Genomic DNA, 27,474 nt, shown 5'->3' on the forward strand with positions numbered 1-27,474 from the left:
GGCCTCAGCAGGTCTGATGAGGGAGGCCCAGGAGGAGGCCTGAGCCAGCTGATGACTTCTTAGTCCCTCAACCCCTCTCCCTCTCCTTCCCCATGTGCCCCAGGCCCATGGCTCCCGCCTGCGGCTGAATCACATGTCTGTGGCTGACTCGGGCGAGTACGTGTGCCGGGCCAACAACAACATCGATGCCCAGGAGGCCTCCATCATGGTCTCAGTCTCCCCTGGCGCCCGCAGCCCCTCCGGTGAGTCCGACAAAGGCCAAAAAGGGACCAGGAGACACAGGGAACAGTGCTCCCTGGGGGGTCAGCAGTCAGAGCTCTCACATGAGGGTAGCGGTCTGGGGCAAGGGCTTTGCAGCAAGATGCCTGGGTTCGAATCCTGCCTGCGCCGCTAAGAGACTTGGGACTTCCTCTCCTCCCTTGGCTTCGTTTCCTCATCAGCAGCATGGGGATGTCAGTCACTCCAGCCCCATGTTGCTGTCCACTATGGTGACCACCGGCCACATGTGGCAGTGGCAGTCAAAATTTAACGTTCACATCATCACATTTGAGTGCTTTGTAGCTACACGCAGCTAGCAGCTGCTATAGCGGGCGGTACAGATGAAAGAGTATTTCCACGATCACAGAAAGTTCATGAATCCTGTGAGGGTTTTATTTTAAGGACTTTATTTACCTGAGAGAGAGAGCAGGAGCAGAGGGGGGCTGGCAGAGGGAGAGGGAGAAGCCGACTCCCCACTCAGCAGGGAGCCCAATGCAGGGCTCCACCCGAGGACCCCAGGATCCTGACCTGAGCCACAGGCACACACTTAACCGACTGAGCCACTAGGTGCCCAGTGAATTCTAGGGGGATGAAATGAGTTCACACACACAGTGCTTCCAGCGGTACCTGCCCCTCTCCGCATGCTTAGCAGCCGTTAACTACTATTTTATCTTTGGCCATGGCTGAGGCTCCTACCAACCCAGTCGTTCCCAAATCTGCTTCTGTGCCTGCAGCCCCTGGCAGTGCTGTGCCCATCAGAATTGAGTCCTCCTCCTCCCACGTGGCTGAAGGGCAGACCGTGGACCTGAACTGCGTGGTCCCTGGACAGGCCCACGCCCAGGTCACGTGGCAGAAGCGCGGGGGCAGCCTCCCCACTCACCACCAGGTATGGGAGTCGGGGGGCTGGACGTGGTGGGAGAGCTGCTGAATGTGGGGCTCCTGGCTAGAGGCCCTCTCCTGAGATCCCCTCAGGAAGTCCCTGGGGGCATAGTGCTTGCCCAGGTCAGAAGCCGGACCTTGGCATTCTGACAGCTCTCTCCCTCTGCTCCCGTTTCCCCGTCCTGCCCCTTCTCAGGCCCACGGCTCCCGGTTGAGGCTGTACCAGGTGTCCCCGGCTGACTCGGGCGAGTATGTGTGCCACGTAGTGAGCGACTCGGGCCCCCTGGAGGCCTCAGTCCTTGTCAACATCGAGGCCTCTGGCTCCAGCGCTCTTCCTGTCCCTGGTGAGGCTGGAGAAGGGAGGCCGGCCAGCGGGTAGGGTTGGGGAACCAGCAGGCAGAGGTCAGGAACCAAGTCAGGTGGGATGGTTAGGGCCCAAAAACAGGACTTGGGAGTCTGGCCTGTGTGGGAGGGAGTCCCAGCATCTCTGTCCACACTCTGAGATGTTGCAAAAGGGACTCCGTGCTTCACCTTCCTCATCTGCAAAGTGGGGATCGCAAACTCTTGCAATGATACATGCGTTCCCTAAAGGCTGGGACTGCACCTCTGTGAGTACGTGAGGGGGCTCTGGAGGGGGTCCCTGATAAAAACCTTTTGTATTCGCGGTGGTGTATTGGAGAAAAACAGCCGCATGATTTCAGGGAAATCGCTGCCCATGACACGGCTGAGTGTTTATGGGTTTTGTTAACTAAATCAGTTGACCGGAAAATGTGAAATAATTACTACGTGGCTGTAGCGGATATGATCGTAGTATGGGAATTGCTGAGAAATAAACGTGATCTAGCACTTACAGGGTGCTGGGCCCTGTTCTGTTTACATGTTTAACCCATTTCCTCCTCGCACCAATTGAGGTCAGTGTGGCTATTCTCCCCATTTTACAGATGAGAAACTGAAGCATGGAGAGGTGAAGTCACTCTCCGAAGGTCTTACAGCTCCTAAATGGCAGAGCTGGGTCTTGAACCCAGATAGTCTGGCCCCGGAGTCTAGGTTCTTAGGCAAACATTGCTCAAGTTTGAGGAAAAAATGAGTGATTTGTTTGGAGGTGCCTGCCCCTGGGCCCAGCCACTGATGATGTTGGAAGCACAAGAGATAGTGGGGCCACGGTCTGGGGTGTGCCATTTCCCCCAGGCCAGCCTAGCTGCCCCAGGCTTCAGAGGAATGGGCAGTGCGGGGGGCATCGAGGCCATCTCTCCATATGTGGTCTGGCCCCTGGTCTGAAAATCTGGGCACCCAGGGGTCAGGGCTGAAGGCAGAGGGGTGGGAACTCCAGCTCACTGAGCTCTTCCTGTGCCTCAGCCCCAGGCGGAGCCCCGCCCATCCGCATTGAGACCTCCTCTTCCCACGTGGCTGAAGGGCAGACCCTGGATCTGAACTGTGTGGTCCCTGGACAGGCCCACGCCCAGGTCACATGGCACAGGCGCGGGGGCAGCCTTCCTGCCCGGCACCAGGTACGGGGTCTGGAGAAAGCAAGATGTGGGCACTCCTCACCCTACCCCACACCTGCCCAATAGTCCTGCCTCATTCTAGCCAGGAGGGAAGGTGGCTCCAACATCGGGGCTTTGGGGAAAATTGCAGCGGAGGCCAGTGGGAGTCAGGAGGTAGAGAACAGGCTGGGCACAGCAGAGCCACCTCCGGCCTCCCAGCACCTGAGTGCAATTAAGAAAAGGCACCTGTTACTCAGAACGTTAGACTTTTTCTTACCACAAAAAAGTCATCAACGTACACCACACTAAGGCCTCAGGGGGTCACCCTGCACAGGATGTGGCCTTCACAACTCTATGTGACGGTCCTGGGGTGTACGTAGCAGAGGACTTGGGCATCTGAAGGGCATGGCTGCCAGCCCCCCAGCTCACTCTCCCTGCCCTTGCCCTGATGCTGGCCAGGTCCACGGACCCCTGCTGAGGCTGAATCAGGTGTCCCCAGCTGACTCTGGAGAGTACTCGTGCCAAGTGACCAGCAGCTCAGGCACCCTGGAGGCTTCTGTCCGAGTCACAATTGAGGCCTCCAGCCCGGGCCCCATTCCTGGTGAGTGACAGGAGCAGTGGGTGATGCTGGGACACAGGTTTACGGAATCCCTTCCTGGCCTTGCTCTCCCCTGCTTCTCCAGCAGGGCTCTGGCTCTCTGCTCCGTGAAGGTCCTCCAGCTCCTCCCACCAACCACGGGGGACCAGCCCTCGGTCTGGGTAGCATGAGCCCCTGGCATCCTGTCACTGCCACTACCCTCAGTCCCTGTCTTCGTCCCCGGGAGCCTCACCCTTCTCACCCATCCGCTGTGTCCACAGCTCCAGGACTGGCCCAGCCTATCTACATCGAGGCCTCCTCCTCCCACGTGGCCGAAGGACAGACCCTGGACTTGAACTGCGTGGTGCCCGGGCAGGCCCACGCCCAGGTCACGTGGTACAAGCGTGGGGGCAGCCTCCCTGCCCAGCACCAGGTACAGGGGCCTGATGGGGAGCATTCCAGAGCAGGCTGGGTTCGACCTGTATTTGCTTTCTGCACACCCAAACCTCGTGTGAGCCCTGGCCTCCTTTGGGACCCCAGGGGACACCGTAGTTTGGGGAGCAGAGCTGCTCAATGGGGTAGTAAGAGACCTGGGTGTTCTGGCCCTGCCACTGAGCTGTCCCCAAGGTCATTTCCTCCTCTGTCAAGTGAGCTGCTTGGACACGTAGGAGTCGGTAAAGGAAGCGCCCTCCTCCCTCCCAGCTGGGGCCCTGGGCTCCTGGGACTCAAGGGAGAGCTTGGCCCCTGCCACAGCGGGCTTGGGGACTTGCCTGGCCCCAGGCATTTTGGCGTGATGGCTGTTCCCTCCTCGCTCCCAGACCCACGGCTCCCGGCTGCGGCTACACCGCGTCTCTCCGGCTGACTCCGGGGAGTATGTATGCCGCATTGTTGGTGGCTCCAGCCCTGAGCAGGAGGCTTCCTTCACAGTCACCATCCCTCCCAGCGCAGGGTCCTCCTACCGTGAGTGTGGCAGATGCCGCGGGCCAGGGCCCAAGGGGAGACTGTGGAGCTGAGGCAGGGGTGCCCAGCCAAGCCAGCCCGCCCGTGCCCAGCCTCCTGCCTGCCTCACCCCACAGGCCTCAGGAGCCCTGTCATCTCTGTCGACCCGCCCAGCAGCACTGTGCAGCAGGGACAAGATGCCAGCTTCAAATGCCTCATCCACGACGGGGCAGCTCCCATCAGCCTGGAGTGGAGAACCCGGAACCAAGAACTGGAGGGTGAGCTGGTGGGGTGGGGGATGCGGGCAGGATCCTAGAGGCCACTGGGAAGGTGGGATCACTGCTGTGGGTGGGGCCAAGGCTGAGGAGGCCCCTCCCCTCTGGGGCCTCACTGTCTCCCATGTGCATGGGGAGGGGGCTGAACCCGGGAGTCTCCAGGGACTCCCATCTGCCACCTGGGACCCTGTGAGCTAGGCTGGAGGGGTTGGGAATGCCGGGCCAAGTTACACCCACTGTCATCACAGAGGCACAAGGACAGCCTCACTGACCATACCATGCCCCATGCCAACTCCACAGACAATGTCCACATCAGCCCCAATGGCTCCATCATCACCATTGTGGGCACCCGGCCCAGCAACCACGGTGCTTACCGCTGCGTGGCCTCCAATGCCTACGGCGTGGCCCAGAGTGTCGTGAACCTCAGTGTGCACGGTGAGCAGCATCAGCCTGGTGGGCTCTGCCTCCTGTTTCCAGCCCTGATTCTGAGCTCAGGACCTCCAAGTTTCAATTCTGCCTCTAGCCAACACCTCCCTCTTGGCCATTCTCTCTCTCGGCCTCGGTTTCCATGTTGATGCAGAAGAGTCCCCACTGGGCAGTTACTGAAACGGGTCGTGACGGGCAGAGTCCCGCATGTGTGTTAGCAATGTCGTTCCTCTGGATAGGGCCCCCTACTGTGTCTGTGCTCCCCGAGGGCCCTGTGCGGGTGAAAGCAGGCAAGTCCGTCACCCTGGAATGTGTCAGCGCTGGGGAGCCCCGTTCTTCGGCTCGCTGGACCCGGATTGGTGCCCCCACCAACGTGGAGCAGCGGCTGTATGGGGTCGTGGACAGCCACACAGTGTTGCAGGTGAGGCAAGTGTTCCCCTGGAGGGAAGAAGGAACAGCTAGAAGGATGGTTGGACGGGTGGGTGGGTAGGTAGATGGGTAGATGGGCGAGTGGGTGGTTGGCTGCATAGGTAGGTGGATGGGTAGATGAACGGATGAAGGGATGAAGAGGGGGATAGATAGGTGGGTGGAAGGGGGGATGGGTGGGCAGACGGTTGGATGGATGGATGTGTGGTAAGTGAATGGGGGGGGAGATGGGGGCTGGGCAGGTGGGTTGATGGACAAGTGGTTGGGCAGACTAATGGGCTGGATGTCTTGAGTAGAAGCCCTCAAGCAGCCAAACAGGAGACCTGACAGCGGAGGGAAGCAGGAAAGGCAAGCCAGACCTGGGGGCTAATGCCCAGGTGCCTATCCGTGCCCATTTACCCAGCATCCTTGCTTTCTTCCAGATCTCATCGGCTAAACCATCAGATGCGGGCACCTACGTATGCCTGGCTCAGAATGCACTGGGCACAGCACAGAAGCGGGTGGAGGTGATCGTGGACACGGGCGCTGTGGCCCCAGGAGCCCCCCAGGTCCAAGTTGAAGAAGCCGAGCTGACCATAGAGGCTGGACACACAGCCACCCTGCGCTGCTCAGCCACAGGTGTGGACGGGGGCTGGCACCCGGGGCAGGCAGAGCAGTGTAGCCCTGGGGCCTGAATGGTAGACGTGAGATCTGAAGTTGCTAATGTACCCAGGGAGGGGACTTCGCTGCTGGCACCACCCAGTGATGGCTGAGGTGCCCACTCAAGGACCCCCATGAAGGGATGAGACCACCCGGTCGCTGCCTCACCAGTCTCGTGCCCGGCTCATCCCCAGGGTAGCCCAGTGACCTCTGTGGTCTTTCACTCCACTCTGCAGGCAGCCCTACACCCACCATCCACTGGTCCAAGCTGCGCTCCCCGCTGCCCTGGCAGCACCGACTGGAAGGTGACACACTCATCATCCCCCGTGTAGCCCAGCAGGACTCAGGCCAGTACATCTGCAATGCTACCAGCCCTGCTGGCCATGCCGAGGCCACCATCGCCCTGCACGTGGAGAGTAAGTCACTCGCCCACCCTCCTTGGGATACCCTCTCTGCCTTGCATGGAGGTCTGAGCCCCCAAGCTGGACTACATCCTGGGAACAACCCCAGGAGTGTCGTGCAGAGGGCCCCGTGCCCTGCAGCCCCCCAGAGCCTGCCCTTATCTGAGACCCACCTCCCCTCCAGGCATCCTTGCTTCCCTCATCCCCAGGCCTCTGCTACAGACCATTCAGCTTCCTGATCCTTTGGCAGGACACCTGTGTCTGACAGCTGCTCCCACCCTGACCATTGCTCTTCCCTGCCCTGACCTCTGTGTCCCCCCGCCCCCAGGCCCACCATACGCCACCACGGTCCCGGAGCATGCTTCAGTGCGGGCAGGGGAGACACTGCAGCTCCAGTGCCTGGCTCATGGGACGCCCCCGCTCAGCTTCCAGTGGAGTCGCGTGGGTGGCAGCCTCCCCGGAAGGGTGACCGCCAGGAACGAGATGCTGCGCTTTGAGCCCACGGCCCCCGAGGACTCAGGTCGCTACCGTTGCCAGGTCACCAACAAGGTGGGCTCGGCAGAGGCTTTCACCCACGTGCTTGTTCAAGGTGAGCAGCGCTGGCTTGGGCAGGGCAGAAGGGCTTCTAGGAGAAGAACATTCCTTACGTGCTAAGATGGGGTTTTCTGGATCCTGGGAGGGGGAGGCATCAGGGACATTTCTCTCTCTCTCCCTCTCTTTCTCTCACACACACGCATACACACAGAACCTCATACATGTCCCCACAGGCTCCTCTGGCTCTGTCCCGGCCACTGCCATCCCAGCAGGATCCACGCCCATGGTTCAAGTCACACCTCAGCTAGAGACCAAGAGCATAGGTGCCAGCGTTGAGTTCCACTGTGCCGTGCCCACTGACCGGGGCACCCAGCTCCGTTGGATCAAGGAAGGGGGTCAGCTGCCTCCTGGCCACAGTGTGCACGATGGGGTGCTCCGGTGAGCCGGGGGGTAGGCCAGACTGAGCTTGAGCCCCCCAGCCCAAGGTGCACGGGGGCTATTGGGATACCCGTCCTGTGGGGCTCAGCATGAAACCGTGTCCTTGGGCAAGTCTCTTCCACTCTCTGAGCCCAAATGTTCTCACGCATACAACGGCTTATATGAGACCACATGAGATTATCTAAGGCACGTGAAAGGCCTTCGGTAAACACTGGCTCGTGTTTATATCCTGATTAGTAGTGTAGGGGAGAGGGGACAGGCTCTGAGGCTGGATACATACACATGACCCAGGTCTCAGCTCTGCTGCTCTGTACCTGTGTGAGATCTTGAGATCTGACCATGGTCTTGGCCTAGGATGGGTGTGGTGACGTGGGTCTGTGTTCCTGCCCTACCCTACTACTTACCTACCTCATGAAGTTAGTGGGAGACCAGAAGCTCACAGCGAGTACTAATCTCTGATGGCTTTGAACTTCTGTGCCATTGCAAAGCATTCTTGTCAGTTGTTTATACTCGCTGATGTCTTATGATTTTTTCTTTACAGAATCCAGAACTTGGACCAGAGCTGCCAAGGGACATATGTTTGCCAGGCTCATGGACCGTGGGGACAGGCCCAGGCCAGTGCCCAGCTGATTGTCCAAGGTAGGGTGGTGCCTTTGGGCCCCTCCTAAGGGCAGGAGACAGAGATGAGGGCCCAGGGACTGTGTTCCCCAGGAAGCCCCTTCAATGTCTATGAATAAAGAGATTTACTTGATGCTATCTTGTGTCCAGCACAGCACAGGGGACCTGACAGATACTGCAGGGGAGGGAGGAAGAAAGAAGATGGGGGCAGCGAGTGGGGGCTCAGACCAACCAATGCAGAAGGACAGCAGACACTCAAGTGAGGGAACCTGCAGACAAGTGCGAGTGTTCAGGAGCAAATGCACGAGAAAGCACACGGACACTGGGGGCTCCGGACTCATGTCCTAGGGCTCGTGTCCTGGCAGGCTGGCCTCACTCTGCCTCCACTTCCCTCCTCCCCAGCTCTGCCTTCAGTGCTCATCAACATCCGGACCTCCGTGCAGACCGTGGTGGTTGGCCACGCTGTGGAGTTTGAGTGCCTGGCCCTGGGTGACCCCAAGCCTCAGGTGACATGGAGCAAAGTCGGGGGGCGCCTGCGGCCGGGCATCGTGCAGAGCGGAGGCATCGTGAGGATCGCCCACGTGGAGCTGGCCGACGCAGGCCAGTATCGCTGCACCGCCACCAACGCCGCTGGCACCACCCAGTCCCACGTGCTGCTGCTCGTGCAAGGTGAAGGCCAGCAGGGACCTCCGCGGGGACGGGGGCATCACCAGGAAAGCGGACACGTAGCCGTCACCCACTAGGGCACCTGCTCTGATGACGGAGCCCCACAGCCCAGTCTGATGGCAGAGACGACCTAAACACAAAACAGACACACGAGAGTGCGAAAGAACAGAGAATGCAGGGCCGACACGCCTCTGTGTCTTCAAAAGCAGCTCCTTTGCACCCCAACCCCCATGACCTGCCCCCAGACTGACAGCCGAGGGGGGCGGCACAGCGTTCCCCCGGGGTGTGTTGAAGCGTCTCAGGCTGCGGAGTCCGATGGACCCGTTCCTGAGCCCCGACTGCCCCATTCCATGTGTGCAACCAGCAGGGAGCCCCATCTATGACCTGGGGACTCAGTGTTTCCCTTCAGGGCCAGTGTGAGGATAGAACGAGTCAGGACATGGCCTGGGCTCTCAAATGGTGGCTGTCATCATGTTGATGGCTGGTGTCTCCTTCCCACTCCTAGCCTTGCCCCAGATCTCAACACCTCCAGAGGTCCGCGTGCCTGCTGGTTCTGCAGCCGCCTTCCCCTGCATGGCCTCTGGCTACCCCACCCCTGACATCACCTGGAGCAAGGTACGTGCCTGGCAGGGGCACAGTGGGCATACCTGAGGGACTGGGGCTGGGTCTTCATCATCTCGGTGCCCCTAGGACCTGGCCCGGCCTCGGCACAGAGCTCATGCTCAGTGTTCAAGGGTGGGCCTGCGGCACGATGGGAGGCAGGCCATGCGGAGGGGCGGGCCAAGGCCTGGCTCTGGACTGTGGGTGTGTTTGCAGCTGGATGGGAACCTGCCGCCTGACAGCCGCCTGGAAAACAACATGCTGGTGCTGCCCTCCGTCCGACCTCAGGACGCAGGCACCTACGTCTGCACAGCCACTAACCGCCAGGGCAAGGTTAAAGCCTTTGCCCACCTGCAGGTGCCAGGTAAGACACCTTCCAGACTCCAGACTCAGCAGTCGCCCTGCCCGCTGCCTGGGGGATGTGGTTCTAGCCTCGTTCTCTGCCCACAGAGCGGGTGGTGCCCTACTTCACGCAGACCCCCCACTCCTTCCTGCCGCTGCCCACCATCAAAGACGCCTACAGGAAATTCGAGATCAAGATCACCTTCCGGCCCGACTCAGCTGATGGTAAGCCAGAGAGGGGCTGCCGTGAGGTAGGGATCTCCTAGAATAACCCCCGCCACTATCTGAGCCTTCGTGACCCCCGGTCCTACCCAGCTCCCTTAGCTCCCTCTGTCCTGCAACCCCCAGGTCTACCTTCTGGGCCATCCCTTGTGCCTCCTCCTGTCTCTCTGCCCCACTCCGCAGTACCTCCCACCTCTGATGGGCACAACCACACACAGCCTCCTGTCCCAGCTTCCTGTTCATTCTGTCCTCCTCCTTCCGTCCTTTGTCTCCATCTCTCAGCCTTCCCTTTCCTCTTTCTCTCTCTCTCTCTCCCTCTCCATCTCCTACGGCTCTCTGACTTTCACTGTCCAGGCCTCCTCCTCTACTCTGGTGAGTCTCTGCCTCCCTGCCTTTCTTCAGGTAGGCCCTCTGGTGTGAGTGAAGCAAATTCCGTGTCTTTAGGCCCTCTGAGCCAGTCCTCTGTAGGGGCATCCAGAGACCGTGAGAAGGCCCTGGCTGTGCAGGGCATGCGGAGGGAGGGACGGGAGCTGGAGTGTGAACGCTCCCCGGCTGTGATCACTCACATTTGGGGCTGGGCGGCCAGGGAGCCTGTGGCTGGTGGGAGGCCCCGACACAGCTGTGCCCTCCCCCACCCCAGGGATGCTGCTGTACAATGGCCAGAAGCAGATCCCAGGGAGCCCCACCAACCTGGCCAACAGGCAGCCTGACTTCATCTCCTTCGGCCTCGTCGGGGGAAGGCCTGAGTTCCGGTGAGACCTTCGCCCTTCCCATTTACAAGGGAAGGGGGCTGGGGATCGGACTGCGGGGCTTCAGTCAGGCACACACCCCTGGACTGAGCTGAATGAAGGAGGATGGAGGAGGCGCGGCCGTTACCCTCGGTGACTGCCTGATCTGCCAGAGCGGGCACTGTGTGTCAGCCTGCAGTGGGAGGAAGCCACCTAGACTCGCACAAACTCTGGCTGAGATGCTCAGTGGTGCTGAGCGCGTCTTTGCTGAGTGGGACCCCTGCAGACCAGGACTCATTCGTTCATTCGCTCAAAAAGTATTTGCTGAACACCTGTTCTGTGCCAGGCGCTGATACAGACAGATCGAGTTCTGCCCTTGGGGGAATAGATAACTTTGGCTGGGGAAGAGTAGCCATAAAGAGAGAAAGCAGCAAGGTGATCCCCAGGGCCACAGAGCCAAGGGCAGTTAGCGCCCGGGGCTGCTCTGGGTAAGCTCTGGGGATGGGGGGTGTGTTGGGGAGGAAAGGATCTAAGGAAGCGGCAGGGTTGGGACGAGCTGGGGGTGGGTGATGGGGGAGGACAAGGCAAGGACAGGAACTAGATCAGAACTGCAGGAAACAGTGACATCACCTCTCCCCAGGCTAGGCCCCCTGCCTGGCCCTTCTGACCAGCCCCATACGCTCTCTCCCACCCCGGCCCCACCCTGGGGAGCAGGTTTGACGCAGGCTCGGGCATGGCCACCATCCGCCACCCCACACCGCTGGCGCTGGGTCAGTTCCACACCGTGACCCTGCTGCGCAGCCTTACCCAGGGCTCCTTGATCGTGGGCAGCCTGGCCCCGGTCAACGGGACCTCTCAGGTGAGGCCCCACCGCGCCGACCCCCCACTTCTAGCCCCCTCCCCACCTCTGCCCAGCCTCTGTCTGCCATCCGGGCTTCTCCACTTCCCAGGGCAAGTTCCAGGGTCTGGACCTAAACGAGGAGCTCTACCTGGGCGGCTACCCTGACTACGATGCCATCCCCAAGGCGGGGCTGAGCAGCGGCTTCGTAGGTGAGCCCCCACCCTGCCTCCATGACTGGCCGAGCCTCGGCAGGCCGGCTGGCAGAGCCCATGGGGAGTCTGGGAGCGCTGCGGGGTGTGGGCTGTGGGCTGGGCAGGCCTCCTGGCACCCTCCGCTGTCCTCATCGTGGCCCCCCACCACCCAGGCTGTGTCCGGGAGCTGCGCATCCAGGGCGAGGAGATCGTGTTCCACGACCTCAACCTTACCGCACACGGCATCTCCCACTGCCCCACCTGTCGGGACCGGCCGTGCCAGGTAACCCTACAACACATGCGCCCCTCACTGCCCCCGGCCACTGCCCCTCCACCCGGATGGCCCCCCTGGGAAGTAGGGGAGAGCCAGGGGGTTCTCTGCCTGACTTCTGGGGTGGCTTCACAGAACGGGGGCCAATGTCAGGATTCAGAGAGCAGTAGCTACGTGTGCATCTGCCCAGCTGGCTTCACCGGGAGCCGCTGTGAGCACTCCCAGGCCCTGCACTGCCACCCAGGTGTGTGACCCACCCTTCCGGTCACTGTCGCCCCAGTGCTCGCCTCTGCCCGTAGCTGCTCCTCCGTCCCCCCCACTCCACTGCTGACCCTACTTAGCTCACTCTGTCATTCACCCAAGTGCTCGCCTCTCCTCACAGCTACTGACTTCCATCCCTGCCACCCTAACACCCACTCTGCTCCCCGAGTTCTCACCCCTGACCCCAGTGCCCAGCTACTCGTCCTACCCCTGTCACTGCTGCCGGGCACCTCCAACACCCCAGGTACCTGTCTCCTTCCCAACTCTCACCAAAGTCGCCATGACCTGCCTCCCGGATACCCAGCACCCCACACCATTACCCCATCACTCCTGCATTTCCCTCCTGTGCTGTCCCCCACCAAGCCTCCTTGGTGCCCCCTACCCTGCTGTCATCCATTCCTCCTGCCCAGTCTCCTGATACAGTCCTCCCAGGCCGGTCATGGCCCTGGGGCTGTAGTAGGTAGGGCTGCAAGACCCCGCCCTCTCCAGGCCACCTCAGTGTCCTTCTTGCTGGCCCCTCTGTCCCCCAGAGGCCTGTGGGCCAGATGCCACCTGTGTGAACCGGCCTGATGGCCGAGGCTACACCTGCCGCTGCCACCTGGGCCGGTCAGGGGTGAGGTGTGAGGAAGGTGAGTGGAGCTAGACCTGACTCCCTGGGGGAGCCCGGGATGGAGGGGGGAAGCTGGGCAGGGACACTCGGAGGTCACAAAGGGCCCTGTGGATGATAACATGAGTCCAGAGCCAGAGGCCCTCAAAGTCACCAGGCTAAACCTCTACCCAGCCTGAATCCCTCCCAGGAGGGTATGTAAATGCCACCCCCCCCACTCCCCCACCCCCGCTTCCAGCCTGGTCTGTGGGGCCCAAGGGCAGGGACTCCCGTATGGCTGCAGTTATTACCCAGCCGGTCCTGAGGCCCGGGGTCTGGAGTGGGCCAGGCAGGGGCACCGGGACCCCCGCTGGCCCCAGCTGAGCTGTGGCTGCCGCAGGTGTGACAGTGACCACCCCCTCCATGTCGGGCACTGGCTCCTACCTGGCACTGCCCGCACTCACCAACACACACCACGAGCTGCGCCTGGACGTGGAGTTCAAGCCACTGGCACCCGACGGCATCCTGGTGTTCAGCGGGGGGAAGAGCGGGCCCGTGGAGGACTTTGTGTCCCTGGCGTTGGTCGGCGGCCACCTGGAGTTCCGCTACGAGTTAGGGTCAGGTGAGCGCCGGACACCAAGGGCAGATGGGCTCTGGGCGCCGAGCTGTGCACCCCCCTCGGCTCCCGATGCCCTAAGGAGGGCTGGAGGAGTACCGACCCAAGTACCCTGTTCAGTGACATCCGTTCTTCACATGGGAGTTTGGGCAAGTCCCCTAGCCCTCTGTCGGGTTCCTCTTGGAACGTCCTGTCCACTCAAGTACCTGTATGGAGTGGGCAGGAGGGACCCTCTGCGGGCGCCATCCCCATCTGGCATCCCCCCACCAGGGCTGGCCGTGCTGCGGAGCCCCGAGCCACTGGCCCTGGGCCACTGGCACCGAGTGTCCGCCGAGCGTCTGAACAAGGATGGCAGCTTGCGCGTGAACAGCAGACCCCCCGTGCTGCGCTCCTCACCGGGCAAGAGCCAGGGCCTCAACCTGCACACACTCCTCTACCTCGGGGGCGTGGAGCCCTCCGTGCGGCTGCCCCCAGCCACCAACGTTAGCACTCACTTCCGTGGCTGCGTGGGCGAGGTGAGCAGCAGCCTCCAGGGGCCCGCAGGGAAGGAGAGGGGAGGGGAGGAAAGGGTGCAGGCGAGCTCCCCCCAACCCCCGACCCCACAGCAAGCCTGGGTACTTCCCTGCCAGCCTCAGTTCCCTTCTCTGTGCAGCGGGTCATTCCTTTGAGGAGTGACCACCCTGCTGGATGTCCCTGGCGCACAAGAGGCCTTCAGCTTAGGTTCCTCCGTTGCCTATGCTACAACCCCCCGTTAACACCATATTCCCACTTGGGTTCCCAGCTACCCTACGCTGGGCATCCTGGCCTCTGCCCCCGGCATGCCCAGAGCCCCTCAGCGTCCCTGTGCCACAGGTGTCCGTGAATGGAAAGCGGCTGGACCTCACCTACAGCTTCCTGGGCAGTCGGGGCGTCGGGCAGTGCTACAGCAGCTCCCCATGTGAGCGCCAGCCTTGCCGGAACGGCGGCACGTGCATGCCAGCTGGAGAGTACGAGTTCCAGTGCCTGTGTGCAGACGGCTTCAAAGGTGTGCGAGCCCACCCCTGACCTGGCCCCGGCTGGTGGGGGGGTGGGGGGAAGGTGCAGAGAGGAGTGGCAGCTGCCTCGGCCCACACCCACTCACGGCGCCCTGGCCCGCAGGAGACCTGTGCGAGCACGAGGAGAACCCCTGCCGGCTCCGTGAGCCCTGTCTACACGGGGGCACCTGCCAGGGCACCCGCTGCCTCTGTCCCCCCGGCTTCTCTGGGCCCCGCTGCCAACAAGGTAACTGTCCCGGCTTCTCCCTACCTCCCACTTGGGGCCCTGGGGGCAACACACGGGCCCCATGGTGTCTGTGCCTGCTGACCGCACCTGCCTCTCTTCATAGGCCCTGGACAAGGCACAGCAGAGTCCGAGTGGCATCTTGAAGGCAGCGGGGGCAATGGTACGTACTACCTGTGGCCAGAGAGGCTTGTCTCCTCCCTGGCTTCCCATGTCAGCCCCTCTCCCAAGGAGCCCACACTCTTGCTTCTGGCCTGTGAGCAGGACAAGGCCACGCGAGAGGCTCATTGGGCTCAGAGTGAGGGAACAAAGAAGAGTCCAGCAACACAGAGCTGGAGCACGCCCTGTACTTCGGGCTAGTTGAGCTGGCGAGGCCGCCCGGGGTGGGTCCTTGAGCCACTCTGACCTCAGTTTCCTCCTCTACATTCACACATCCTGTCAAACTCTTTTGTGCCCATCCTTGCCCTTGTGGCAGGAAATACACGATGAACAAGGCAAGACCTGCCTTCTCAAGAATTCCACAGGCTATTTAAAAGCAGTGATCAAAAAATCAGTGTTTATTAAACTTTCAGGGATGCTGGGCTCACTGCTTTGTATATAGCCATCTTCTTCCTTCTCACTAATGTGATAGGAGACAGTAGTGGTAGAGCGGCTAAGAACATGGGCTCTGGATTGAAATCCTAGCCCTGCCAACTACTAGCTGCGTTCCCGTGGGTGAGTCACTTACCCTTCTGTGCCTCAGTTTCCTTATGTGTAAAATAAAGAGGAGTGACATCCTTCCACAAGGGTTGGATAAAAGTTTATGTCAGGATACAATTATTTAATGTGCTCAAAATGCCTAGAACACCATCTGGTCAACAGTGGGTACAGAGTGTTAGCTTTTATTAACATTATGTCTATGCCGCAGGATTGTTGTAAGGATCCTTTTAAATGAAAGGGTGTTTGCAGCTGGCACACAGTAGGTGCTTAGGAAATGTTCACTGTTCACATCTTTGGGTGGATGGTGGCCAAGTGCCCCCTACCCTTGTAGGCCCACAGGGACCAGCACTGGCCTGAGGATGGGTCTGAGCAGGTAGGGCTGGGGATGCTGGAACCACACCCAGTATGGACACTGGGGCCTAAAGGTCTGGGTGGCCATGCTGGCTTCCCACTTTCTGGGCAGGTCACTCCACCCACCCCCAGCCTGTCTTCCCCTCCGTAAGAGAGAGGGAACACAAGGGTTCTGAAACTTCTATGTGCCAGGGACCTAGGTGACCAGCTCTCCTGGTTTGCTCAGGGCTGAGGGATCTCTCGGGATGTGAACTTCAGGAACTAAAACCAGGACAGGACTCAGCAAATAGGGACAGTGGTTGGTCACCCTATCTGGACCCTACTGACTACATAAAATAAAATACATAGGATTTCAGAGGAAACCCACTGTATTGAGATAAAGTTCTCAAAATATTTAAAATTTTCCGATGATGTATTAGTGACAAATCATAAGTCCTGCTACGGCCCCTTGGGTTTGCTGCCCACATGCATAACAGAAGGAACAACTCCATTTCAGTGAGGAGTGAAGGTCAAGCCCCAGTATCTCTCCGTCCAAGTTCACAGGCCCCTGACCTGTGTCCAGAGCCCCCTGGGGTCTCTGGAGACTGCAGGCTCAGGGCCCCCATAGTAGCACACATTGGAGTGAAGATAGGGGTCCGGAAGCCAGCACGGTGGCCGCCCCATACAGGCGAGCAGGGGCCTCACCGTCCCCACATCCTCCCGCAGATGCCCCTGGACAGTATGGAGTCTATTTCCACGATGATGGCTTCCTCGCCTTCCCTGGCCGCATCTTCTCCAGGAGGTGAGACAGGTGCCGGGGGAACCAGTGGGTTCAGGGAGGGGAGCAGGAATCTGCAGCTTCTTCTCCCTCACCCGCCTCCTCCACTCCCAGCCTGCCTGAGGTCCCGGAGACCATCGAGCTGGAAGTTCGGACCAGCACAGCCAATGGCCTCCTGCTCTGGCAGGGCGTGGTGAGTGTGGGCGTCCAGCCTGGTCTCAGGGTCACCAGCCCCCTGGTGAGAGAGAGGAGGGTGGAGGCCACAGCAGCAGGGGCCTCGGCTCTCTAGACAGGGAACCCCAGCGACCCTGTGCTTCCCTGGCAGGACATGGGAGACGCCGAACGCGGCAAGGATTTCATCAGTCTCGGGCTTCAGGATGGACACCTTGTCTTCAGGTGGGTCCGGGCACCTGCCCCTTCCTTCCCCTCCCTGGACCCCCATAACCCTTCGGGGCTTCCCCTCTGCTTGGTGCCATGGCTCCTCCCACGAGAAGCTGCAGCCCTCCCGGGACCCCAGCCCCCCAAACCAGCCCCATCTGGCCCAGCTCTCACTGTCTTGGCCCTGTGTGACTGCAGCTACCAGCTGGGCAGTGGGGAGGCCCGCCTGGTCTCTGAGGACCCCATTGATGATGGCGAGTGGCATCGGGTGACCGCACTGCGGTAAGAAAGGCCCCCCAGGCCCTGGGGTGAAGGGCGCAGAGTTCTGGGGGTAGGACGGGATGCTGTCTGCCATGTTCAGGGAGGCAGGCTTTGAGCTCTGGGAGAGAACTTGAAGCCTAGGCGGGCGGAGAGCCCACCAGCCTAAACACAGACTTCAGAGCGGTACAGAATACCATGGCGGTGGTGGGGGGCCGGAGGGAGGGCAGACACCCGAGGGGACAGGTGACAGCTGAGAGAGGTGCCAGGAAGCTGTGTTTGTGGGGCCAGATCTCATCCAGTGGTGGAAGGAAAGAGCTCCAAGCCGGGGCAGGCCTTCCTGTCTGGCATCTTTGTGGCAAAGGGAGGGGCCCCTTGGAACTGGTGATGAGGGCCCCACCCCCGTTCCACCAACAGAGAAGGCCGGAGAGGCTCCATCCAGGTGGATGGTGAGGAGCTGGTCAGCGGCCAGTCGCCAGGCCCTAACGTGGCCGTCAACACCAAGGGCAGCATCTATGTCGGTAAGTCCCAGGCTTGGACCCCAGTACAGGCCTCGGGTGCCCTCCCCGGGACCAGGGAAGCAATGGGGGCCCCACGGAGCTAGGACATGCTAGGCTGCGGGAGCTGACATGCCCCATCCTCCCCCGGTGCCTGCAGGCGGAGCCCCCGATGTGACCACACTGACTGGGGGCCGCTTCTCCTCGGGCGTCACCGGCTGCATCAAGAACCTGGTGCTGCACTCGGCCCGGCCCGGCGCGCCGCCGCCACAGCCTCTGGACCTGCAGCACCGTGCCCAGGCTGGCGCCAGCACCCGTCCCTGCCCCTCATAGGCGGCTGCCTGGCCCACACGGACTCCAGGGCAGCGTCCCCGCCCCACGACGTCGAGTATATTATTATTAATATTATTATTATGACTATTTTGTAAGAAACTGAGGCAATGCCACGCTTTGCTGCTACTGCCCTGGGCTGGACTGGAGGGCAGGCATGCCATCCCCAGCACCAGCACCCCTGGGCCGAGCCGCGGGCTGGTAGGTAGGGCAGGTTGGATGAGAGCCGGTGCCTCAGAGGGCTGCCAGGACTGGGGGTCAGACGCAGTAGCCGAGTGGGCTCAGAACTGTCACCGCCGCTGGAGAGCCCCTCCCCGCACAGAGCTGGGCTGTCCCCGTCCCACCGCCCTCCGGCAGCCCTCAGTCCTACAAGAGCCAACCACGGCCCACAGCCTGGTGCCTCACCAGCTCCCTGGAGTAGGGGGCCTCGCAATTGCCTTTGCCACCCTCCTCTGGGTGGGGAAAGCTCTTTAGTGCCAACTGTGGAACAAAAGGCAGCTCACCCCTGGGCGGGCCACCTCCCCCAATCCCACCCCCACCAGCCCATGTCCCAGCCCCTTTCACTTCTGCCTAGCCAGTCGGGCCACCTGCCCCTGGTAGCATCTGCCTCCCACTGAGCCCTCCTGGCCTACAGCCCCCCACCCCACCCCTACCCCCCAACACCTGGCCCAGGGCCCCTGCCCCTCAGGGGCAGCAAGGGAAACTCTACCCCAGCTCTTCCCAGGAGCTAATACAGGCAGAGCCCAGCACTGAGAGGGTCTCCCCGCCCACACCAGGCCATATCCCCCCACTGATCTGGAAGTGAAGGCCCAGGGGACATGGGGGGAGGAGGGTATTGGTGGTTGAAAAGAGTTAGTGCCTTGGGTGGGGGATGCCAGGACTCATGACTGGGAGGGACAGGAAGGGGACATGACAGCCCTGGCCCATCTGTGGGAGCCTGAGGGCCCAGCTGGGGGCACGTGACCTCCCCACCAGCAGCCCGCAGATGTGGGGTCAGGACGCCTGGCCTCTGTGTCCTAGAAGGGACCCTCCTGTGGTCTTTGTCTTGATCTTTCTTAATAAACGGTGCTATCCCCGCCAGAGCTGCCTCCTGCGCCCCTGACTGGGGCTTGACTCAGTGGAACCCGAGAGGGGGCCGGGGGTGTGCAAAAACGGGCAGGTGAGTTCTGGGAGTGAAGAAAGGCAGCTGCGGGGGAGCGAGGCCCCTGCCCCCGCCCTTCCCAGATTCAGCAGGGTGCCAGCGGCCACCCGAGTGACGGGGCTGGTTAGCTCCGTGTCCCTCACGACACCCACAAGGCAGGAGAGGAGCAAACTGAGTCTGAGGCTTTTGTGACGTGCCCAAGGTCTGGTGGCCCTCCTGGGGATGGGGTAGAGCCCTAAGTCTGTCTGACCCCAGAGCCCAGGCTCCTGTTTCCAAAGCTACAGCCTCTAGGGATGTCCTCCCTGATCCTGGAAGGCCAGCCCACTTGGCTGCAGCCCCCCAGGAGCCACCTGGCCAGGATACATGTAACAGATGGTGCAGCTGGGGCAGAGGCCCTGGGCACCAGCCCACCAGGCCCGCCAGTGGGAGGAGCAACAGCACCAGAGGAGGCCCATGAGGAGGCCAGCAGAGGCTAGGACCAGCGAGGAGACCAGCGCCACACCTCGGAGCCAGGAACCTGCAGAAAGAAAAGGAAAGCCACTCAGGCCGCACCCTAGGCCTGTTGCCCTGTCCCTGTCACATGGGGAGGGATAAGTGTGACCTTGGTGGGAGGAGTGGAAGCAGGTGGGAAGCAAGAGCCATCTACCTCCCAGAGGAGCTGTTGTACCCTGCTGTTCAGGGCCCCGGCCTGTGATGGGTGTCCTCTGAGCGGCCATCTGGAGGGTTCCTGCAGAACTGAAAGCTGAGGGGAGTGTCAGGGTCTTGGACACAGGGCCATCGGTACCTCCTGCCTGGCTGGGCACCAGAGGGGGACCTGAAGCAGGAAATAATAGAGGAACACACAGAACTTTCCAGGGCTTGACTTGGGCTCACTAAAGCCTCCCCAAACCTGTCTGAGTTTGTTACTATCAGTATTTCCATTTCATATAAGGAAAGTGAGGCCTGGAGCGGTTAAGTTGCTTGCCCAGGTCCCAGAGCAGGAAGTACTAGGGGAGGACTTGAGCTCACACTGCCCAGCTCCAGCGCCCAGGGTTACAAATGGGACTATTTCTCAAGAAGGAAGAAGTGTCTGTACTGAGCATTCTCTGGGCACCAAGCACCATGCTGGGCACTGGGCTCTTTACCTGTGGTATTTCACTTAGTTTAGGACAACTCCAAAAGGTTAGGTTTATCAGCACCTACAGCCAGGTGTTTAATTTGCAGTAAACAACCTGTTGAACCATACATGGCAGCCCCGTTTGCAGATGTGGCATCTTAGATTCCCAGGAAGGAGCTTCCTGGGTGCCCTGTTTTGGTCCCCCTATCCACAGATGTCATTCCTGGTCATGCTACTCCCTGACTCTATGACCTTGGGCAAGACATTTTTCCTTCCCTAGGCCTCAGTTTCCCCATACATAAAACATGGGAGTCAGACTGGACAATGGTTTCCAAAGTAAGTCTTGAAGATTCAACTCAAGTTGATGTCCCTTAATGGGACATCAGTCAGCCAGGGTCTGGGCCTCCATGTCCTGTTAAATAGAGCATCTCTTCCTCTTGGTCCTCTGCAAAATTCCACTTAGGAAAAGCTTCCACCACTGAAATACCATTTGGAAGCTGCTGGATTAGATCACTTCCAGCATCATTCCGGCTCTAACTTGCTCTGATTCTCAGATAGTCCAGCCTACACAGTTTACCCACTCCTGCCATGCCCCTGCCCCCAGTCTCCGCACTGAGGTCCTGCCCCAGGGAAGGGAAGTCACCCCAGTTTCCCTCCTAGCAGCTCAGCAGGGCCCAGGCCACACCCATCACTGACCTCTGCAGTTGGCTGGTGGCCAGGGAGCCTGGTCACTACCATCGCCACAGTTGTCCATGCCCCAGCGATCGCACACCAGGCTTGGGGGCACGCACCTGCCATTCCGACAGCGGAAGTAGGCACCGCAGGCTCCTGGGGCCAGGAGGGGAGACATGAGATGAGGACCCTGAGCCAACCCCTGATGCGTAGCCCTATAGTGAGGGAACATGGGAGTTGTGAGCCACAGAGAGCTGCTTCTGTGTGCATGCAGATGAAAGCATAGGTGGGTGTTTCATGGGAGACAGGTGTATGGTCCTCAAGATGATGCCGATGGCTGACATTTACTGATTCCTGTCTGATGCTGGGCATGGCTCTCAGCACTTCACCCACACCCAGCTCCTGAAGTTCTCACAATAACCCTATACGATAAACACTGTTCCTATTCCCATTTCAGAGATCAGAAGACAGGCACAGAGAGCTCAGGTCACTTGGCCAAGGCTACACAGCTTGTATCAAAGCAGCAGATGAGGAATCCAGTCCCACACTCATGAATGCCACCCTCCCCCAGCACTCTGGTCCTCCTTGTCCTGATTTCCATCCCTCTGCAGCCCTCCTCACCTCGGCAGAACATGGATTCACTTGGTTATTTGTTAATGGCCCATCTCCCCTACCATGATGTCAGTGTGCAGAGAGGCTGACTTACCCAGCATCCCATTCTGTGAAGAAAAGCTGGTTCGGGGGGGTTGCCCAACACCCTGGCTCAGGGGTGGGCATGGGAATCAGAGCATTCCATTTCCTGGCTACAGAAATGGACATATAGCCCACATGACTACTCAGATTTGGCACTGGCCCTCTTGCTAGAACCATAAGAAAAGATGCTCACTCTCTATTTTGTTGAGGTTAGAGCTATAATGGTGACCGTGGGTTTGGAGCTGCGGGATCATCTTATTGCCAGATAGAAAGAGAAGCTGCCTGAGAGGGAGGCCAAGCAGATTCCCACAATGCAAAGACAGAGAACAAGGACACAGAGTCCAGGGACCATTACTTGAACTGCTGGATCCAGCTCTACCTGAACCAACACCTCAATACCCCAGTTACAGGAGTCCCTCCCCATTCTCCTTTGGCTAAACCAACTTGAGTCGGGTTTCTTTTGTCTACAAATGAAAATGAAGACTACATAACAGGTATGGAGATGTAAGGGTGAATGTGACACAAAACACAAACAGTGGTGTGGTTGTGTATGGGCAGTCACATGTGAGTGTCTGTGTAGGCGTGTGTGCACGAACCAGGCAGCCTGTGCCTGCAGGTGTGAGTGACGGAGACTGCGTGTGTGGCCTAATGATGTGAAATGAAACTTTCTTCATTCAAGTGACAAAATTGATCTAAGGAAGCCAGAACTATGATAGGGCTTCACCACTGCCTCCTTTCGGGAGTCCATGCTAATGAACACAGACGCCAGCAGCATCCCTGGCTCTGGCTAACAGCTGCACTTGCAAGCAGACAAGGCCACGGGGAGAGAGGGGGAGGGTATGGAGGGAGGGGTTAATTCTCCATCAGCCAGTGAGCGCTGTGTGCAACACATCACAGGCCCCTGGGCCTGCTGCAGCCTATGGAAGCCGTATGGAAGCCTGGGAGACCCCAAGGCCACCACCTTGGCCCTAAGGATTTAGAGTCCAAATTTCCTATAGTTCCTCCTAGAGCCAAAGACTAAAGGGGAAGAGGGAAAGAATCTAAAATCCAAAATTCAGGGGGGCCTGGGTGGCTCAGTCCGTGAAGCGTCCAACTGTTGATTTCGGCTCAGGTCATGATCTCAGGGTCGTGAGATCGAGCCCTACAACAGGCTTCATGCTGGGCCTGGGGCCCGCTTAAGATTCTCTCCCTGCCCCTGCTTCCCACCCCTGCTCTTGGTCACACACAAACACTCTTCCTCCCTCTCTCGCTCATAAATAAATGAATGAATGAATGAATGAATGAATGAAATTCAAAATTCAGACCGGGCACTAGGCCAGGGGAGAAGAAGGTGGGCCTTGTCTAAAGAGGCCATGAGACGGCCCTGGAGGCTCTGGTGGACCAACTCGGTGTTAAAGGGCCGTCCATGGGGCTCTTGGGTGGCTAAGTGGGTTGGGCCTCTGCCTTCGGCTCGGGTCATGGTGTCAGGGTCCTGGGATCAAGCCCCGCGTCGGGCTTTCTGCTTGGCGGGGAGCCTGTTTCCCCCTCTCTCTCTGCCTGCCTCTCTGTCTACTTGTGATCTCTCTCTCTCTGTCATATAAATAAACAAAATCTTTAAAAAAAAAAACGGGCCGCCCAGGGCCTGGCACCTTGAAGTCTAGCTCCCGGTGAGCCTGCGTGGGCTGAGTCTCAAAGTGCTCGCACTCCCATGTTTGAATCCCCAGCCTGGATATCTTGCCAGCATGGGCACTAAAGTTTCTCTGTGCTTTTGGAGTCTTACGGGTTTGGGCAGCTCGTCTACTCGCCATCTCCGGACACAGCCTCTGCTGGGACACACGGGAGTGTCTCCAGTCCTGGGGGAGCCTGTGGGGGCTAAAGCCTTGAACTCAGTTTGAACAAGAGGACGTGCTCTAGCTGCTGAAACCCAACTGCGCCACTTGTGAGCGGGGAGGCCTGGGCACTTTTCCTAGCCTCCCCGAGCCTGTTTCCCACTCAGAAACAGGAGGACGAAGAGACGGGTGTGGTGCGGCCGGGAGGCCCAGACACATCAGCCTGCGAAGGGCAAAGGCAGTGCGTACCAAGTGACTATTAATTACTGTGAGTTCCCCTTCCTTACTGTCGCTGACAGCCCGAGGGTCCTCACTCTGCCCCTCTGCAACCCTCTGAAGGGCTGAGCCAGGACAGAAGAGCTGTGTGTGAACTTGAGAGTGTGTAAGGTGTATCTAAGTGTGCAACGTGGTGCTGTATGTGTAGGAGGTGTGTGACGTATACTGTTGGGAGTGTGCGGTATGGGACATACGCAGCTTGTGTGTCACAGTGTGTGAGGCACGTGGGTGGGTGAGTTGTGTAAATGAGCGCAGACTTCTGAATTGTATGCACATACACAGTGTGTGAGTGTAGGTGTTGGGATGTGAGGTTTGTGCATGTGGGGTTGTGTGAATGAGTGTGCAGTGTATGAATGAGGGTGTTGGGGTACAAGGGGTGTGAGTTTGGGTCATGTGAATGAGTGTGCAGGGTGTGTGGGGGTGTGTGCCGTGTGGGGGGGGTGTTGAGGCGTGAGGTGTGTGAGTATGGGGTCCATCGTGTGAGCATAGGTGTGTGAGTGGTGTTGGATATGAGGTGTGGGAGTGTAGGAATGGTGTGGGAGAGGGAGTTGTGAACAGGTGAGTGTGTGAGTATATATGGTGAATGAGTGTGTAGGCCATGAGGTTTGAGTACAGTGAGTGTAGGTGTTGGGTGTGAGGTGTGTGAGGGGGTCGTGTGAATGACTGTGCAGGGTGTGTGAGCAGGGGGTTGGGTGTGACCGTGTGGGGTGGTGTGAATGAGTGTGCAGGGTATATGGGGTATGTAGCGTGCATGGGTGTTGAGGCGTGAGGTGTGTGAGTGGGGGGCCGTGTGAATGAGTGTGCAGGGTGCGTGTGGGTACTGGGTGTCAGGTGTGGGAGTGCGTGGGAGTTTGGAATGGGTGAGTGTGTGCGGGCGTACGTCGGCGGCTGGTAGGGGCTGGTAGGGGGACTGCCATCGCGGCCCTGCCAGATTTACTGGGTAGACTCCGGGGGTCTGAAATGACCCCTTCCCTCCTCTCCCTCCCCCCGGGAGCGCGCTCAGCCCGCTGCCAGTCCCCTTGCCCCAACGGTGTCCAGGCCCCAGCAGCCGCCCCCATCCTCCGCGCTGCAGGTGCCACACCGGTGACCCCAGGCCCGCAGCTGCCCCCGACTTGGGGACCCCGGTCCCGGCCAACAGCCCCCACCCACCCAGCCGGAAAGAGGTGGCATCGCCCACGAAGTCCACGCGGGGCTGGCGGCCTCTGGTGAGCAGGCGGAGGCCCAGGAAGGTCCCGGAGGACGCCACCGCCGCCGGGATGGTCAGGCCGCAGAGAGGGGCCCCCAGGGGCCGCGGCGCCCCCGGCGGGCCCTCGTAGAACTGCAGGTAGGACCCGGGGGCGCACGGGTCGGCCCGCGCCGGGGAGGAGGCGTTGGACGCCGGGGACGCTGGGGGCGCCCCCGCCGCCCCGGCCAAGCTGTAGACCAGGAAGAAGCGGAACTGGAATCGAATCCTGTCGCCGGCGGCCGCCGCCCGCATCCAGAGCCAGCAGTCGGTGTCCGGGGCCACGAAGTAGAACCTGCGCGAGGCGGAGTGCGAGTGCAGCAGCAGCCCGGCCCCCTGCCACGTCTGCCCGCAGAGGTCCACCAGGTTGGCTGCAGGGAAAAGTACAAACCCTGGAACCGCGCGGCCCGGTTCCGAGCGCTGCCCGCTGTGTGACCCCCCGGTAAGCCACTCACCCTCTCTGAGCCTCAGTTTTTTCATCAACAAAATGGAATAATTGCCCAATCTCAGAATTTTGAGTAATTTAATTACTCAAATGGTTGAGTAATTTAATTCAGGTCCTCAATCTCTTATTCAAAAGCTCTGGAATACGTTTCAGAATTTTCCAGATTTTTAGAAAGATAAGGTAGGTAATACAGGAGATTATGTTGCAGCCCTCCATGATCAAACATATTTTCTAGAGCAAGTCTGCTGACATAACCCTAAGCAAGACAAATAAAGACAAAAAACAGCCTCCTATCAGTTCAAGTCAAGTGTTGCCCGTACATTAGTTAAGAAGGAGTTTTGGCTTTCGGAGTTTCTCATATTTTGGAATTGAAACTAGAGGACTGTGGGCAGGTAAGGGTTCAGTGCTCAGGACAGTGCTGTGCATTTAATGAGTGTCACAGAAGCGTTAGCTCTTATTAGTACCTTATCCCAGGAGGGGTAGACTCAACTGGGCCTCTGCCTACGCCAGCCTTTCCCTGTTGCTCTTTGGGAAAGAACCCTAATATCTCTCAGCTGTCAGTGAGCAACCTACCAGGTTGTCTCCTGGTCATTGGCCTAAACCAAGCTTTGTAATCCAAATTCAATTTGCGGGGTTTAGAGATTGGCATGGGACCTGATTCTGGCCAATGAGATTGAAGAGGTTTGCTGAGGGCTCTTGGAAAAGGTTTTCCTCTCTGATTTAAAAAAAACAAAAACAAAAACAAAAACAAAAAAAAACTGAAAGCAGTTGTCTGAGGATGCAAGGGCCAGGGCCGTAGCGGCCATTTTGCAAGGATAAGGTCATGAGAATCATGGAAAACGTCAACATGGTGGAGCTGCTAAATTAACCATTTCTGGAATCATCTGTGGCCACTCTTCTTGAGTGAAATAGCAAATGTCCTTATGGGTTAAACACTTGTTAGTTTGGTATCTGTTACTTACATCCCAAAACATCCTCACTACTACAGAGTTGTTGCGAGGACTGAATGAGATAATGTGCAAATAATCAAACTAGCTCTGATTTTTGTAAGGATGGAAAAGAGGAGGTGGCTTTTCTGGTGCATAGTAGGAACTCCAGTGGGTGTTAAGGACCAGCCGGGATGTGGGTCTTTGGGGAAGAAATTCACTATCCGGGCTCCGGATGTGGGAGCATTGTCTCAAATCTTCGCAGATCTAGTAAAGCCAGCATCTGCCCTAAAGGCCAACTGTGAAAGAGAGAGCCTTGGAGAGTGAATGAGTTGAGCATCTTTTATGTCCCCGGAGCTAAATGTCTTACACATTTATCTCATCTTATATGCATAGTAATAATAGTCCCTTAAGGAGCAAGGGCCCTTATTCCCACTTTGCTGGTGCAGAACCAGAACCGGAGAGGTGAAGCCATGATGTCACTGAGAGTGTGAACACAGACTGTCTGACCCCAAAGTTCACAGTTGTTGTTGTCCACTGCCCCCTTCCCCATACACACTCCAGACCCCTGTTTCTGGGTGACTTGGAGCTCCAGCCTCCCAGAGGAGTTTGGGGTACCAAACAAGACCAGGCACAAGACTTTCCAGCCTCCTCCAAGTCAAGGGGTCCCAGCCTATCATGGGGATACGGTCTCTAAGGGTGGGAGGACCTGACTCCCCTGCCCACCCCAGCTGAGCCCCCTCAGGCTCACCTGTTTCCAGAGCAGACACAGCCAGTGCAGCCGCCCCCAGCAGAAGCAGCCTTTGGGGCATCTGCCCCAGACAGACCTCCATCCAGGCCCTGCTGTGCCCAGCAAGTCCACAGACTTGCAGGATCCTCAGTTTGGGGTTTTGGGGGAGGCTGGGGGGGGCTGGCAGACAGTGTGGCAGGACACAAGGAGCAAGGGGAGGTAAGTCCATCAGCCCTCTGGTCTCTTTATAGTGATCTTTGTGTTCCAGATCCTTCTTCAGATCAGGATTGTATCTAAGGTTGCCATGGATATTTGGGGCTGAGGCTGGAGCCTGGGGAAAGTAGGCAGGGAAGATAGCCACTCACCCCCTGCTAGATAGGAACCAGGAACCTCGGATCCGGTTCACCCACAAGGCTTCTGGGAGGGGGGGCCCACAGCCTCAGAGAGCTGCTGAGCTCTGGATAAATTGGGGCTGAGCTTGATGGAGGCCCAGCACGTCAAAGGGCAGCTCTGAGGGCCCTACAGAGGCAGCAAGTGGCATAGTAGTGCTGGACGAGGAGGCCCTACCCCAGGGCTTTTGCACTCACAGTTCCCTCCATGTGAAGTGTTCTTCTCCCATAGCATTCCATGGCTGGCTTCTTCAGGTCATTCAGGTTTGGGGTCACATGTCACCCCCTCAGACCACATTTCTCAGACCACCTCTCAGTGTGAACTGGTGCT

At 59.1% G+C, this 27,474-nt stretch overlaps 2 protein-coding genes across 15 annotated transcripts in view; one reads left to right on the forward strand and one right to left on the reverse strand.

Annotated features, from left to right (window-relative positions):
- The window catches only part of HSPG2 (heparan sulfate proteoglycan 2), a 99,075-nt gene extending 80,250 nt beyond the window's left edge, over positions 1–18,825 (forward strand). For 9 of the 14 annotated variants that reach the window (XM_047723770.1, XM_047723776.1, XM_047723772.1 and 6 more), the window contains 37 exons: positions 104–242; positions 993–1,144; positions 1,334–1,481; positions 2,494–2,645; positions 3,081–3,222; positions 3,480–3,631; positions 4,017–4,158; positions 4,275–4,415; positions 4,713–4,847; positions 5,078–5,259; positions 5,687–5,882; positions 6,140–6,319; positions 6,633–6,893; positions 7,072–7,276; positions 7,818–7,915; positions 8,297–8,563; positions 9,066–9,175; positions 9,377–9,524; positions 9,611–9,727; positions 10,079–10,096; positions 10,365–10,476; positions 11,167–11,311; positions 11,403–11,502; positions 11,658–11,767; positions 11,891–11,999; positions 12,547–12,645; positions 13,003–13,224; positions 13,489–13,733; positions 14,071–14,242; positions 14,356–14,478; positions 14,582–14,638; positions 16,231–16,306; positions 16,397–16,475; positions 16,608–16,678; positions 16,859–16,942; positions 17,336–17,439; positions 17,576–18,825. In XM_047723770.1, coding sequence (XP_047579726.1) covers positions 104–242; positions 993–1,144; positions 1,334–1,481; positions 2,494–2,645; positions 3,081–3,222; positions 3,480–3,631; positions 4,017–4,158; positions 4,275–4,415; positions 4,713–4,847; positions 5,078–5,259; positions 5,687–5,882; positions 6,140–6,319; positions 6,633–6,893; positions 7,072–7,276; positions 7,818–7,915; positions 8,297–8,563; positions 9,066–9,175; positions 9,377–9,524; positions 9,611–9,727; positions 10,079–10,096; positions 10,365–10,476; positions 11,167–11,311; positions 11,403–11,502; positions 11,658–11,767; positions 11,891–11,999; positions 12,547–12,645; positions 13,003–13,224; positions 13,489–13,733; positions 14,071–14,242; positions 14,356–14,478; positions 14,582–14,638; positions 16,231–16,306; positions 16,397–16,475; positions 16,608–16,678; positions 16,859–16,942; positions 17,336–17,439; positions 17,576–17,748 — 5,166 coding nt within the window. In that variant the 3' untranslated portion in view covers positions 17,749–18,825. The remainder of the gene's footprint in view (positions 1–103; positions 243–992; positions 1,145–1,333; positions 1,482–2,493; positions 2,646–3,080; positions 3,223–3,479; positions 3,632–4,016; positions 4,159–4,274; positions 4,416–4,712; positions 4,848–5,077; positions 5,260–5,686; positions 5,883–6,139; positions 6,320–6,632; positions 6,894–7,071; positions 7,277–7,817; positions 7,916–8,296; positions 8,564–9,065; positions 9,176–9,376; positions 9,525–9,610; positions 9,728–10,078; positions 10,097–10,364; positions 10,477–11,166; positions 11,312–11,402; positions 11,503–11,657; positions 11,768–11,890; positions 12,000–12,546; positions 12,646–13,002; positions 13,225–13,488; positions 13,734–14,070; positions 14,243–14,355; positions 14,479–14,581; positions 14,639–16,230; positions 16,307–16,396; positions 16,476–16,607; positions 16,679–16,858; positions 16,943–17,335; positions 17,440–17,575) is intronic. The other 5 variants (XM_047723773.1, XM_047723779.1, XM_047723784.1 and 2 more) reach the window with 3 other exon arrangements.
- A 120-nt stretch (positions 18,826–18,945) lies between these two features.
- On the reverse strand, positions 18,946–26,857 carry LDLRAD2 (low density lipoprotein receptor class A domain containing 2). The gene is made up of 5 exons (XM_047723785.1): positions 26,776–26,857; positions 24,581–25,024; positions 20,679–20,810; positions 19,533–19,700; positions 18,946–19,403 (listed from the first exon to the last, which is right to left on the reverse strand). The coding sequence occupies exons 1-5, from the start codon at positions 26,855–26,857 to the stop codon at positions 19,174–19,176; spliced, it is 1,056 nt and encodes a 351-aa protein (XP_047579741.1). The 3' UTR covers positions 18,946–19,173.
- Positions 26,858–27,474: the final 617 nt, after the last annotated feature.

Source organism: Lutra lutra, chromosome 4, assembly GCF_902655055.1.
Source record: "Lutra lutra chromosome 4, mLutLut1.2, whole genome shotgun sequence".
Taxonomy (NCBI): Eukaryota; Metazoa; Chordata; class Mammalia; order Carnivora; family Mustelidae; genus Lutra; species Lutra lutra.